Source organism: Jaculus jaculus, chromosome 1 (assembly GCF_020740685.1).
Source record: "Jaculus jaculus isolate mJacJac1 chromosome 1, mJacJac1.mat.Y.cur, whole genome shotgun sequence".
Lineage (NCBI taxonomy): Eukaryota > Metazoa > Chordata > Mammalia > Rodentia > Dipodidae > Jaculus > Jaculus jaculus.
Window position 1 is genome coordinate 73,820,429 of NC_059102.1, and position 13,479 is coordinate 73,833,907.

Sequence of the window (13,479 nt, forward strand, 5' to 3'; positions counted from 1 at the left end):
TCTCTAGCTCTTCCAAGATAGGCATAGATATAAGAAACTTGGGTCAGATGGGACATACATCCATGGAAGCAGCCCTCTACAGTTGAACACATGAGTAATTTGTTGCACTTACCAATGCTGTTTTATTCATTGCAGCATATTCTCTGGGACAAGCATATATCGAGCCTGCAGTATCTAATGCCAGGCAACTGAAATGTCTCATTGTAAATTATCAAGTTGACTTTCTGTGAAACTCACTCTTGAATGTGTTTAGTATAAATCAACTATTCACAGTTAAGCTGACCTGTGCTAGGCATGTCAAGTTCAGAAATATGGAGGTAACAACAGCACTGAGATCAGTTCAATGCTCCCTCTATATACTGGTTGTAGATATTTTCTTGTTGCTGAAACAGATGCCAAACCAGAAGCAGCTTATGGGAGAAAAGGGTTTATTCTAGGCTTACAGAATCTAGGGGAAGGTCCATCACAGCAGAAGAAGCTGGCTCACTTCCACAGGTCCATAGCAGACAGATACCACCAAGCATGAACAGACAAATCTCAAAACTAGTACAAGATCTGTCCCTGGTGATACATCCTCTAGCACGCTGCTGGAGATGTAAGTAGGAAGCTTATCCTTAATAAAAAAAAATCCCTGAGGTGATAGGTAACATATATTTCACATTAAAACCGCCACAACACCTTAAGTTAAATAAGAAATTACACATTATATCAATGGCAAACAAACTGAGTTTGTAGCATTTTATATTTCATGCCTGAAGTTTCATTTAAAATTATTTCCTTGGAATTTATGATCTTGGGCAAAAATATACATGTGAATTTCATTTCTTTAAGTTTTTGGTGCTGAAGGTAGATTGTACAGTCAAGGCCTTGAAATAGTAAGTGTTGCAATTACCTTCTCATTGCTGGAATAAAACACCTAACCAAAAGCTGCTGATGGGAGGAAACATTTTATTTTGGCTTACTTTTTTTTTTTTGAGGGGAAGGTTCATGATTCCTGGGGAAAGCATGGCAGAGCAGAGGCTGGATGTCACTTCTGCCACAGCAGGTGGAAAACAACAGCAGGAGTGAGCCAAACTCTGGCAAGGGGGGAGCTGGATACAACATCCCAAAACCCACCCCCAGGAACACTCTTCTTTCGCAAGTCTCCACATCTCAATTTCCAACAGCTGGAAATCAATCATTGAAAACACACAGTAATAAAGCCCTCTACCATTAAAGTAAACCATCGACCCATAACTTGAGAACCATAACTGTAAGGGCAACAGCCCTTCCCTATGTCACTTTGTCATTACTACAGAGAATTGTGCTAGTGGAGTTGTTGAAAGAAGACATCTAGTATATGAGGCTCTCTTATAGGCAATATATCCAGAATAGTCCTAGGTAAGTCCTGTTGTTGTGAGGTAGTTATATGAAATAATCATACAAAACATCCCTTTTCACTGTCAAAGGGGTCTTGGTTTAGAATTATAAAGTAAATCTCTGACCAGGGGACACTACATTAATGTTGTTACCACTGTGATCAAGGGTCTTACTTGCCACCTTTGAAGAACTCGAAGCTCAAACATGCCAGGAAACTCAGACTGACAAAGAAAAGAGAGTAGATTCACATCAAGAAAAGTGCAGGAGATTGAACCCTGAGCTTTCAACTTCTGAAGAATTAGCTGATATACACAGTGTAAACTAACACTGATTTATTAGTAACTTCTCTCCCTTGAAAGGTAGTTTCCTTGGGAAGTCAATGATCATAATCATAACTCTGTTGATGAGAATAATCAAAGTGATAGGTGCTATTTGGAGAAGCTGCTGAAAGTTGCAAGGTGTATTACAATGCTTGGAACCCACAAAAAGTTTCTCTTTATCCAATTAAGAGTTTTCCTTTATAACCAGGAAAATGGTCTTGGTTCCCTTTTGAGACGGATATTTCCAGAGCTATCAACTAAAGCTATAGCATAGAGATACATAGTTCCAACCAACACTCTGCCAGTTACTAATGTTGATTCCACTCTTATTGGGAAGGCCTGTAAGGGCCCATTGGTGACAGATGTCATCTAATGCCCAAGGTTCAGCCAAAATCAGCCTTCTTTACTTATTCTAGTTCTAACATTGGAGGTTATATTCTACATATTTCTCACAATCCCCAGTAAATAAAAGACACAATGGCTAGAAGATGGTTCAAATCAGCTTTACTAATGGATGGGAGAACATAGCTGAAGCGTGAGGGCCAAGTGAAGTTTCTTCTTTGAAGTGATGGCAGCTGAGACCCCAGGCAGGCTCACCAAACTTACCCACCCAGTCACAGAGCAAGGTCGGAACGTGGAGAAATTACTCTTGGCTGATCCCTCCATGGGCAGGTCCTGTTGTGTCTGTTTACGGCATAGAGACTGGAAGTCCCCAAACAGGTCCAAGACAGAGAGAGAGAAAGAGAAAGAGAAGAAGCAGGAGGACAAGTAAGCAGGGACCTTTTGTATATTATCTCCACCCAGTAGAGAAAGTTGACCCAAAGAGGCTCAAGCCTCATTAGTCACAGCCATCCCAAAAGTCACCAAGAGGTGAAAGAATCTCTCAGTATGTTCTCTCCAGGTGGGACTGTTGGCAGGAGAGCCTTCTCCTATTTGACTCAGAAGAAAATGTAGGACTAAAGAAAACATTTCCCCAAGAGGTGAGGCTGGGTCATATGCTCAATGTACTACTCATAATGAGTAAGTGGCCAAAGGCTACTTCTGTAAGTATTTAGGTTCAAAAGACACTAACTCAAACAAAGGCACTGGCTTAGCTGGAAGAGCCAGGTTTCCAGGTCCATAATTCACTTTATCCCTGAAAATAAACCACTTGGTTCCTTTGTTGTCCTGGACTCTTGACTCTGTCCTTCTGAGGCAGTACTGCTACAGAAGAACTTCACACATGCAAGAGGCCACCACAGCTAGAGACCAATTCTGCTTCAAATATACAATTTTCTTCCTGCATCTATATTAAGTGTGGAGTTGTATTCATGCAAACCTCAGCTGAAGACTTATCAAGGCTGCTGAAGAGGGAAGCAAAGCAATAGTGAGATTCTCTTGGGTTGTGGAAGATAGAGAAGTCTCATGGGAACACTGGTAGAGTTAAGAAGCTGGTGCAGCTGTTTGGGGCACAGGAAGAATCCTTCTGCTGCCCAGTGGTCATTCCTAGCACTCTGAAATCCTTCTTCCTACTCTTCTTTAATAATATGAAGGTACGTGTGTGTGTGTGTGTGTGTGTGTGTGTGTGTGTGTGTGTGTGTGGTGTACGTGTGTTGTGTGTAGTTATCTTGATACTGCTAATCACACTATAGCTTTCTTTTGTACTGAAGCATGTTTTCCCAGTGCTCCTCATATTTCCACTTAGGACCTGAGTCACTTTAGCAGAAGAGTAATCTTGCCCATTACCTGTGATTCTTTTCATCCTGTCACAATTAAAGGTAACCTCATTCACAGTCCTAAAGTATATCTTCCTATAGCTTTCAACAAATTTTATAACTTTACCTTGAATAAAACTGAATGATTAAAAAAGCATTTTATCCCAGAGTATTTTATTAAGGATTCCTGCCACTGTTTTAACATTTAAAACAATTTGGATATTGACATAAAATGTTAATTTCACTATACAAAGACTCAGCTTGATCACAGTAACATGGTCCTCATATCTCTCATATATCAATGAAATCAACTCATTATGAATTCTACCCAAAATTATGTTCATGAATGTTAACCAAGCCACAACATATATTTCAAATACATAACATTATACTTTATGTTACAAGCCCAATTAGAAATACATGATACTTAATTAACATTATTATCCAGCTTGTAATAACACTAAAGATAGGTTATGTGTACATATGTTTGTCGTGTGTGTGTGTGTGTGTGTGTGTGTGTGTGTGTGTGTATGTATGTATGTAAACCCATACATACACACAGTTTTCTTCATGGAAAGTTTAAATCTCTAAGCTATGGGTTTTACCCATGGTATCTGAGACAGAAAGGAACTATAGTAGGTCACAAATTCCTCAAATGGGGCAAAATGTGCACACACATGTATGAAAGACATGTAGGTTGTGTTGATACAAACGCACACATATACAGACTATTATATAAACATATTATTATGTGGAATATACATATATATTCACATTCTTGCTTTGAATTTTAAATATCACTTTATTATATGCTGACCATCTCTTGAAGCAATTGTCTTTTCTTCATTTAATTCAGGAAACCTTCCAACAAAACTTAAAATGGATGTTTCTAAAACTCTGCTCCTATGCCAACTAAATGATACTTTAGAATCCTAATGTTAGTTTTGATGATTATTGTTTAAATTCAGCATGCCTTATTTTGTCTTTGCCTGAAAATAGTTCTGTTCCATAGTGAACTTCTGCCTAGACAAAGGATGTGCTAGCTGTAAATATTAAAATAATCTATGCATTCATACTAATCTATATGGTTGGATTAAGTATGACATTGGTCCTTTTGTTCCTTTGTGTGTGTGTTTGTGTGTGTGTAGCATTGTGAGGTGGTGAGTGTAATACATGTACATGTATATGCAAACGCATGTGCCTCATGTGCATGTGTGTGAAAGTCAGGACACTGGGTGTCTCCCTCCATCACTTATGCAAGCTGTTTCCTTGAGTCATGTCTCTCGCTGAACCTAGAGCTGCCATTTTTTTGGTCATACTGGCTGACTAACAAGCCTTAGCAATTCTCCTATCACCAGTCTCCCAGGACTGGGGCATGTGTGGCCATTTCTAGCTTTGTACATAGGTGCTAGAGAATGAATTCAGGCTCGCTCAGGGCCTCCTGCTTGTGTAGCAAGTGCTTTTACCCACCAAGCCATCTCTCCAAATCCCTACAGATTTTTAAGTATTTTATAATAGAAAATATATAACACTGTCAAAATTTAAAAAGTATTATTTACCTTGAGTATTACATATTAAAGATGAGAGATGGTTAATTTGCCTTGGTTAGAACTTCAAAGAAAATATGAAGCAATATTGGAATGGGGACTACTTTTGTGTTGACTATACTGAAACACTCTCATTTCAGAGAGGAAGACTTCCAATTCTCAAGAAAACAAGAGAAAAAGTGCAACTTGGATTTCAAAGCTGAACACTTACAAATTTCCAAAATAAATTGTTGCAGATGTGTACCATAGGAAATATATTTATATATCAGTATAAATCTCTGGAAGCCCTTGAGGACAAAACTCTTCTGATGTAACAGTAAGTATATATCACTAGTTGTTCACTTTAAAGTTTCACAAACTGACCCTCAAAACTCAGTTTAAAAAACAATTGTCTAATAAACCCCTCAACACTCTATTGAATGAGGGGGACTGGGAGACTTGATTTGAAAATTACATTAAGTTGGAACAGAGAGATCACATACAGGTGGGCCCTATCCCTTTTACATGTATGGAGTAATTTGATGCTCTATGCTATGAACTCCAGAACCTTTTCTTTCTTCCTTGTAAAACAGTACTGGTGATCACTCTGAAATGAAAAACATCAGACCTTTTCTACCATGGGTTTAGTAATATGAAGCAATGTACTAGAGTATTTCTCCCTTCTTTTTGTCTATTTTTCCTTCCATTGTCTACTTTATCCATACTTGAATTCATGTCTTCCGATGGTCCTCTTCATTTTTCAAAGGAAGCCCCAGTTATTAATGAGTTAAGACAAAACAAAGAAAAGGAGTATGTTGCCCAATTGCTTACTATATAGGCTCTACAAAAGATGATCATTGGCAGTTATCATTAGCCATTCATTCATATTAATTCACTCATTCATACATTCTCTCTTTCTCCTCTGATTTTGAAGGTTTCTCCCCCACGGAATCAAAAGGAATATCATGAGGGAACAAAATTACGTTAACATTTCTTCACTTTTATTTACATCCACTTAAACATTTTTTGTGTGTGTGTACCTGGACATCATGTGCACAACGCTTTACAAAACAAACACCTTCCATCACCATCAAGTTCACAAAAGGGACCAATTAGTTACCTACCACCACTTGCCTACCATATCATCAGAACACTTTTATCTCCATTTTTCCAACTCCTGCCTGCCTTCACTTGGATAAGTGAGCCATAAGTAATTACCTAGTGTATCTTTTCCAATTTTTCCTATACAAGTTTCACCTTCTTTTAACATACTCTGTGTCCCCAGCCCAAATATATATGTACAGAATGCAAATGAAAGTATGAGATCATCTTCCAAAACTTTCAAAATTGGACCTCACCATGTTCATTCATTTTCCCCATGTTCAGTTCTGTCATCTATTTTAGGAACGTACCAGAGTGTCATTTTACTCATATTCTATCTCATATGAAGATAATAACAAATTACATAATTGTTCAGCCAAAAATACCTTAAAAACAAACTAGTGCCAAAACATTAAAAAATTCCTGAAATATATTAATCTTACAATATTTATATTTAAATAATTCCAGGAGGCTTCTGTTTTGCTAAAAATTTACCAAAATAGTGTGAACACATAAAAGTATTTTTAAAAAACTGAAAGAAAAACCCCGCATAAACTTACTTATATAGGCATTGGTTAGAGGACATTGTTCTTACTAAGGGTTATATTCAAGGTTTTGTCCATGGATTTTTACTAAAATTATGAATCTGAATATTATAATTCACAATGCTGCCAGCAATAAGCAATAGGAAAATTTAATTCACTATGGTGTGTTACATATTATGATATGTTAGGGGTATAGTAATATGATGAATATAATAATATGGTTTGGGTTACTTAAAGGCTGTTTTCCTGACCTATAATTAAAATAACTGCCGGGCGTGGTGGCGCACGCCTTTAATCCCAGCACTAGGGAGGCAGAGGTGGGAGGATTGTGAGTTCAAGGCCACCCTGAGACTCCATAGTGAATTCCAGGTCAGCCTGGGCTACAGTGAGACCCTACCTCAAAAAACCAAAAAAAAGAATTAAAATAACTATACAAACCTGGAAGTACAGAAAGCTAACTCAAGGGCTTAAGCAATCACAATGAGAAAGAAATAAGACAATCCATGACCTTTCAGAACCTGGCATCTCTGGAAAAGACACCATCTGTAAGTATTAAATATAGCCCTTAGTCTTATAAGACATGAACCTCATGAGCATCCCAACATATAGAGGAACAAGTTGACCTTCCCAGCCACCCACTCCTTGAGGGGACAATAGTACTCATAGTGAAACTGCTCAAACTCTGGTGTCTGGCGGATTTCACATAAGAAGGAGAGATCAATACCTGACTCCAGGAGGAGGAGGAGCAGGGGAAATACAAAGAGCAGAAGTCCCAAGCCCACTACAAGGAGCCTGGAGAAACTCTTGACCAGGGGATTCACACGGATATGGCCGGTCAGAATGGCATAGCTCCATGAGAAAGCTCTGTGGGCCTCTGTCATTTCTTCCTCTTCAGCCATCAAAAAGGCATGTTCATCTGCTTCTAGATCCTCAAATGAATCTGTATCTTCTCTTTCCAGCTCAAGCCTAGATGGACAGTCAAAAAGCATGTTGATTTCATCATCATCCACAGGTGTAGGGAGCAGGCTAGCACTTGGGTTGTAAGATAGTTCTGAGATGGTTAGTGGCTCTTTGATTTTCTCGTCCTCTTCACTTGGGGGATCTGCATACTCTTGAGCTTCCTTCACCGGCGAGCTAATGATCAGGGGTGCAGAAATGTCCTCTTTAGGCAATGGGATACCTGTAAAAAATACATTATTTTCTAAATTTGAAATTTCACATTTTCTGTTTTAATTAAAAAAATATGTAGTTAGGGGCTGGAGAGATGGCTTAGCGGTTAAGCGCTAGCCTATGAAGCCTATGGACCCCGGTTCGAGGCTCAGTTCCCCAGGTCCCACGTTAGCCAGATGCACAAGGGGGTGCACGTGTCTGGAGTTCGTTTGCAGTAGCTGGAAGCCCTGGCACGCCCATTCTCTCTCTCTCTCCCTCTATCTGTCTTTCTCTCTGTGTCTGTTGCTCTCAAATAAATAAATAAAAAATGAACAAAAAATATTTTTTAAAAAAATCTGTAGTTAGAAACAAAATAATAAATCAAGATCAAAGAATCTATGATATCCAACTGTGTAATCCTGACTTTAAACAAAGTCATATTAGTAAGAGACCTTTACCACATGCTCAATTAAAGTAACCAACACAGAACAAATGTAGACAGCATGTGCTACAGTTAGGCATAAGGTTCTCATCTGCAAACTAGTACATTATAATTATGAGAGCATTCTTTCAGAATTCAACACTTACCTAATATAGCCTTATCAAACTATATTATACTCTGTGAGAGTAAAGCTATAGTATTTACTTTCCAAGGATAATCACATATCCTTCTGAGATACTGCTTTTCAGTCTTCATTCTTGCAACAATCTCATGGTTTCTATTGTTATATATAGGTTGTTAATCTAATTCAAAAGTTCAAAATCTGAAATGCTCTAACAACCAAAACTTTTTGAGCACAGGAATGCTCAGCAAGCTTTGGATTTTAGCTTTCCAGATTAGAGTTACACAACTACTGAAATCTATGCAAATATTCCCCAAATCATTTTTTAAAATCCAAAATAGGAAGCTCTGTGGTCCAAAGCATTTGAGTAAGCAGTACTTAACCTAGAATGGCAATCATATTGTGTATACAAATTTACACATTGCTTCTTTTATTTGATATTTTAACTTCTAGCATTTTAAACATCTACACATATTATTCTTTTTGGCATCATTTATAAGTGATGTCAAGTTTTTACTTAATGCATTAAATCTTGGATAGTTTCATTATAAACATAGTGATCCAAGAGCTATCTTTCCTTTTGAAATTTATTTGCTTTATTGTTTCTTGTTCCATAGATACATGTCTAGCAAATTGCATGGTGAAGGTTATGAACTTCTGCAATGTTTGTTGAGGAAGATGTGTTTTCCAATAACTGTTTTTTTTTTCTACACACGAGAAATCTAGCTACTACCTATAAGATATGCCCTCCTAAATGTGAGGCATAGGTTCTTAGTGGGAAATAAAAGAAAGTATCAAAGCAGTGATCTTCAGAATGGAGCTATAATTCAATACCAAATTAATGGCCAGATGCATTAGGCAAGTGTAGAACAAAAATGCTCAGTATTTTTTGCTTTTATTTTTCAAAAATCAAGAAGTATTTCCTGTAGCTCTGTCCTAAGATCATTAAAGGGTTTGATTGAAAAAAATATCCAAAAAGCAAGCCATATACCATAAATAACTTCACATAAATTGCAAATAAATAACATCACAAATATTTAGGGAAATACAAATCAAAATAATAAAATATTATATCTCAACTATTGGGACAGAAAATTTTAAACTTCCCAAATATTGATGGGTTTGGAGCTGGAATGATTGCCCAGTGGCTAAGGATCATGCCTGTGAAGCATAAGGACCCAGGTTTGATTCCACAGGATCCACACAAGCCAGCTGCACATGATAGTATATTTGTCTGGAATTCATTTGCAGTGGCTAGAGGCCTTGGCATACACATTCTCTCTCTGTTTTTCTTTCTCTTGCTCTCCATCTTTATCTCAAATAAATAAATAAAATATTTTAAAAAATTGTTGGGTCTGGAGAGATCATTCACCAGTTAAAAGGTGCTTGCTTGCAAAGCCTGATGGCATTGGTTTGATACCCCAGTACCGATATAAAGACAGGTGCACAAAGTGATGCATGTGTCTGGAGTACATTTGCAGTGGCAGGAGGTTATGTTGCACCCATTCTCACTCTCTCTATCCCCTCAAATAAATAAATAAAAATATTTTAAAAGCTGTTGGTGAAAATGTGGAGGAATTAGAACATTTCCTAGCATAAATGTAAAAGTTTATGCTACTATGGAAAAAACTACAGTGGTTCTGAAAAAGTTAAATGACCTAGTAATAATAATTATAGGGATATGCTCCAAAGAATTGAAAGAGGTACTCCAAAAATATTTGTGGGAAAATGTTTATAACTGCTTATTACTCTAATTATCAAAAAGTAAAAATAATCCAAATGTTTATTAGTGGATGAATATATGAATAAAATATGGTCTGCCCGTACAATCCAACATCATTTAGATATAAAAGTACTGAAGAGCTGATCCATACTAATACAGACAAACCTCAGAAATACATATTAAGTGATGGAAGCCAGACATAGAAGGTTACATAATGTATGTTTCCCTTTATATGAAATATTGACTATAGGTAAGCCCATATAGGAAAGAAACCAGTATGGTGGGGAAATCAGCAAGGGCAGGAGAAAGAGAAGAATGAATAAAAATTGCTTAATAGGGTTGGAATTTCCTTAGAAGTGAAGAAATTATATTGGTACTATGTAGAAAATTAGTTTCCTGAGTCTAGGAATATGCTAAATACCAATAAATTGTTCAAAATAGTTTATGCTGCATTATATGGATGGTATTGCCAAGACAGGAAAAGTATAAGTCATAAAATCTCCTCCTATATAATGCTCCATGATTCCTGAAGGAAGAAAGCAATCACAGATTAAAGAAGGATGAAGAGTTATGGGATTTCAGGCATATTTTCATATGAGAGGATTCTCTTTCTAGAAGAAGGCTTACTGTACTCTCCAGCTTAAGAAAGCAGTAAAATTAGCACCAGACAAATGGGATAACCCTTATTTTTTTATAGAGATGGTGGGTACCAGCACAAGAGTGAAGGAGATCAACACAGAAAACAATCAACTCCTACCAAATCAGATAACTAGAGACCCAGAGGCCCCCAACTCCTCATCACTGAAGCAGTCCCAAAATGACCCCAACATTGCTCAGGGAAATTTTGCAAAAGAGAGGGTGGAAAGAATGTCAGAGCCACTTGTTGGGTCATGATACACAGAGACATTTCTCCTACCCATAATTGTGGGCTAACTCCTCAATGCATAACCCATATAACTCAACAGGGAGTGGCCAGAAGGAGGGGGTAGGACATGGATGAGCCTTACAATGGTACCAACTTGACTATATTCACTGATTACAAAACTAATTAATTAAAAATAAATTAATTTTTAAAAAGCAGTAAAATCCTGTAATACATGCAAATGGATCACCTCTCTACAAAGGCCATCTCCATTTGCTTCTGTGGTTACACAGATGGTACTTGATCTTTGTTCTTATATAAAAGCCTTTGCATATACTCCTTAAGCACACTGACATGAAGTCTACTTTCCTTTAACTTTGGTTTCCTGTGTCTCTCTCCTATAGCCAGAGGGTAAGGGAACACCCGAGTTTCCAGAGTGAAGTACATTTTTTTAAAGTTCTGTATAATAATCTTTAATAGAGATGGCTTATAGTTTTTACTTATTTGCTACAAAGATCAAAAGAGTTCTTGGATTTAGATGAAAAGTATGTCAGTACGTTTTTGATGGCACTCTCATTCTTCTAGTTGTTCTGACCAAAATCTTTAATCTCTCTTGACACCCACACTGTGCCTACCAGACTTCCATTTCTCTACCTTCAGAACGTGTCCCAGAATCCTATGTCCAGAACAGCTTCTCACCTCCCCACTGCTAGTGTCAGAGTTGCTGTCCTTTATCATGCAGGTTACAGGTTACAGGTTACAGGAGGTTAACCTCCCTGTTTCAGCCCTTGACCAGATCAGGGCTGTTGAGAACACAGCTACTGCAAGAATCCATTGAAAACAAGGTAGATAAGGCCAATAATAATAGTCTTACTCTGGAGAATCCCCACCCAAAGCATCACACACACTCAGTTAATGAGGTCAAGGCATGTGTGACCACTTGGCTTCTACCACACATGCAGCCTCCTGAAGTAATGGATGCACCTTATAATGCCAGAGGACTTGTGATCCTCAATTTCTATGTCACCACACTACATACAACCTGTCTCCTAAGGTCAATGGATATGTGTCTCCATGTTGTGCCCAGATGCCTCACCATGTGCACCCTGGCTTGTGAGGTCAGAGAACACATGGCCCTCCATATAAGAACTCAGCACAATGTACAGCCATATGCTGCACAAGTTCATAAAGCTAGAAGATATGTGACACCTTATCTTGACACACTGTGTGCACCCTGGCTAATGAGATCAGAGGACATAAGATGCCTGGTACTGGCACAACCCTCTGCAAAGCCATATGGACCCTGATTGTGAGGTCAAAGGCTGCACTCTCTCCACCCCAGCTGAGCTGAGATCACTTTAGCTATCACAATCACGAATAAGCCATGTCTACATAAGTGAACTTCCAGCCATGTGAAGTCAAGGCAAGATGAACTAATGCTGACTCAACCTATCTGTGCCAGACTTACCCAGTGAATGACCTCCACATGCACAAGTCCCAGTGCAAAAACACAAGCAACATGAAAAGCTAAAAACAATGTGTCTCATCCACAAATTATCACTCCCAAATAATGGCTCCCCAAAGAGGGTGACTCAGACAATGTCCCATACAAAGAATATAAAAGAGAAATTATAAAAATGTTAAAAATAAAATCAAAGACACAAATAAATACATTTCTTAGTGAATTCAAAAGAAGGTATGAATAATCTCCTGAATGAATCCTAAGAAAAACAAGTAGATTAATTAAATTAGTAAGTCAATACAGAATATGAAAATTCAATAATGAGATAGACACTTTGAAGGAAAACCAAAGTACATAAAGCCATGAAGATTAAACAATGCACTTTTGAATAATGACTGGGTCACTGAGTAAATCAAAATGAAAACAAAATGTTTTTATAATTGATCGAAGATGAAAACAGCACATCAAAATCTACAGGATATAAAGAAGACAATCCTAAGATAGATATTTATAGATCTAAGGATGTACATTAAAAAAGACAGCTTTGGGGGGGACTTCCAGCCAAGATGGTGACTGCCTAGCTGCCCTGCAGATCCTGGGGAAAGAAAGGCAAGATATTAAGGGTTCACTGGGTCTTTTACAGGAGAGAAATCTCAAATAGATTGCCAGTGGGAGGACACAGAGGGGGAAAAACAGGGAATCACTAATTCCCTCGCGGGCAGGTAGCCCACCCCACCCCCCAAGTAGCCACTGTATCCACAGTGTCATGCGCCGATCGCTCCCTGTGTGTGGAAGCTTAGGCTACTCTGCCTACTTGCTGACTTACTGTTCTGGCCGCCGCACGTTCAGCAAGCCCAGGCCCACAGCAAATGCCACGCAAGCTCAGACTGTGTCTGCCACTTGTGCCAAACATAGGGGCACCACAATTCGTAAAACAAAACCTACTTGACAATAAGACAGAAATAACTACCAATACCATCATAGCTGGGGACTTCAATACACCATTATCAATAATAGACAGATCATCCAAACAGAAACTTAACAGGGAAATCAGAGAGCACAACAAAACCATAGATCACTTATACCTAACAGACATCTACAGAACTTTCCATCCCAAATCCAGACTACACATTCTTCTCAGCAGACCATGGAACATTCTCTAAAATAGACCATAT

The 13,479-nt window shown here is 38.1% G+C and overlaps 1 protein-coding gene across 3 annotated transcripts in view; it reads right to left on the bottom strand.

The window, feature by feature from the left end:
* Positions 1-2,166: 2,166 nt before the first annotated feature.
* Positions 2,167-13,479, bottom strand: part of Frmd3 (FERM domain containing 3) — a 352,540-nt gene continuing 341,227 nt past the window's right edge. For 2 of the 3 annotated variants that reach the window (XM_004653072.2, XM_045136126.1), the window contains one exon: positions 5,879-7,725. In XM_004653072.2, the coding sequence (XP_004653129.2) occupies positions 7,133-7,725 (593 nt within the window). In that variant the 3' untranslated portion in view covers positions 5,879-7,132. Of the gene's footprint in view, positions 2,382-5,878; positions 7,726-13,479 lie in introns of those variants that run through there. The other variant, XM_012947641.2, reaches the window with a different exon arrangement.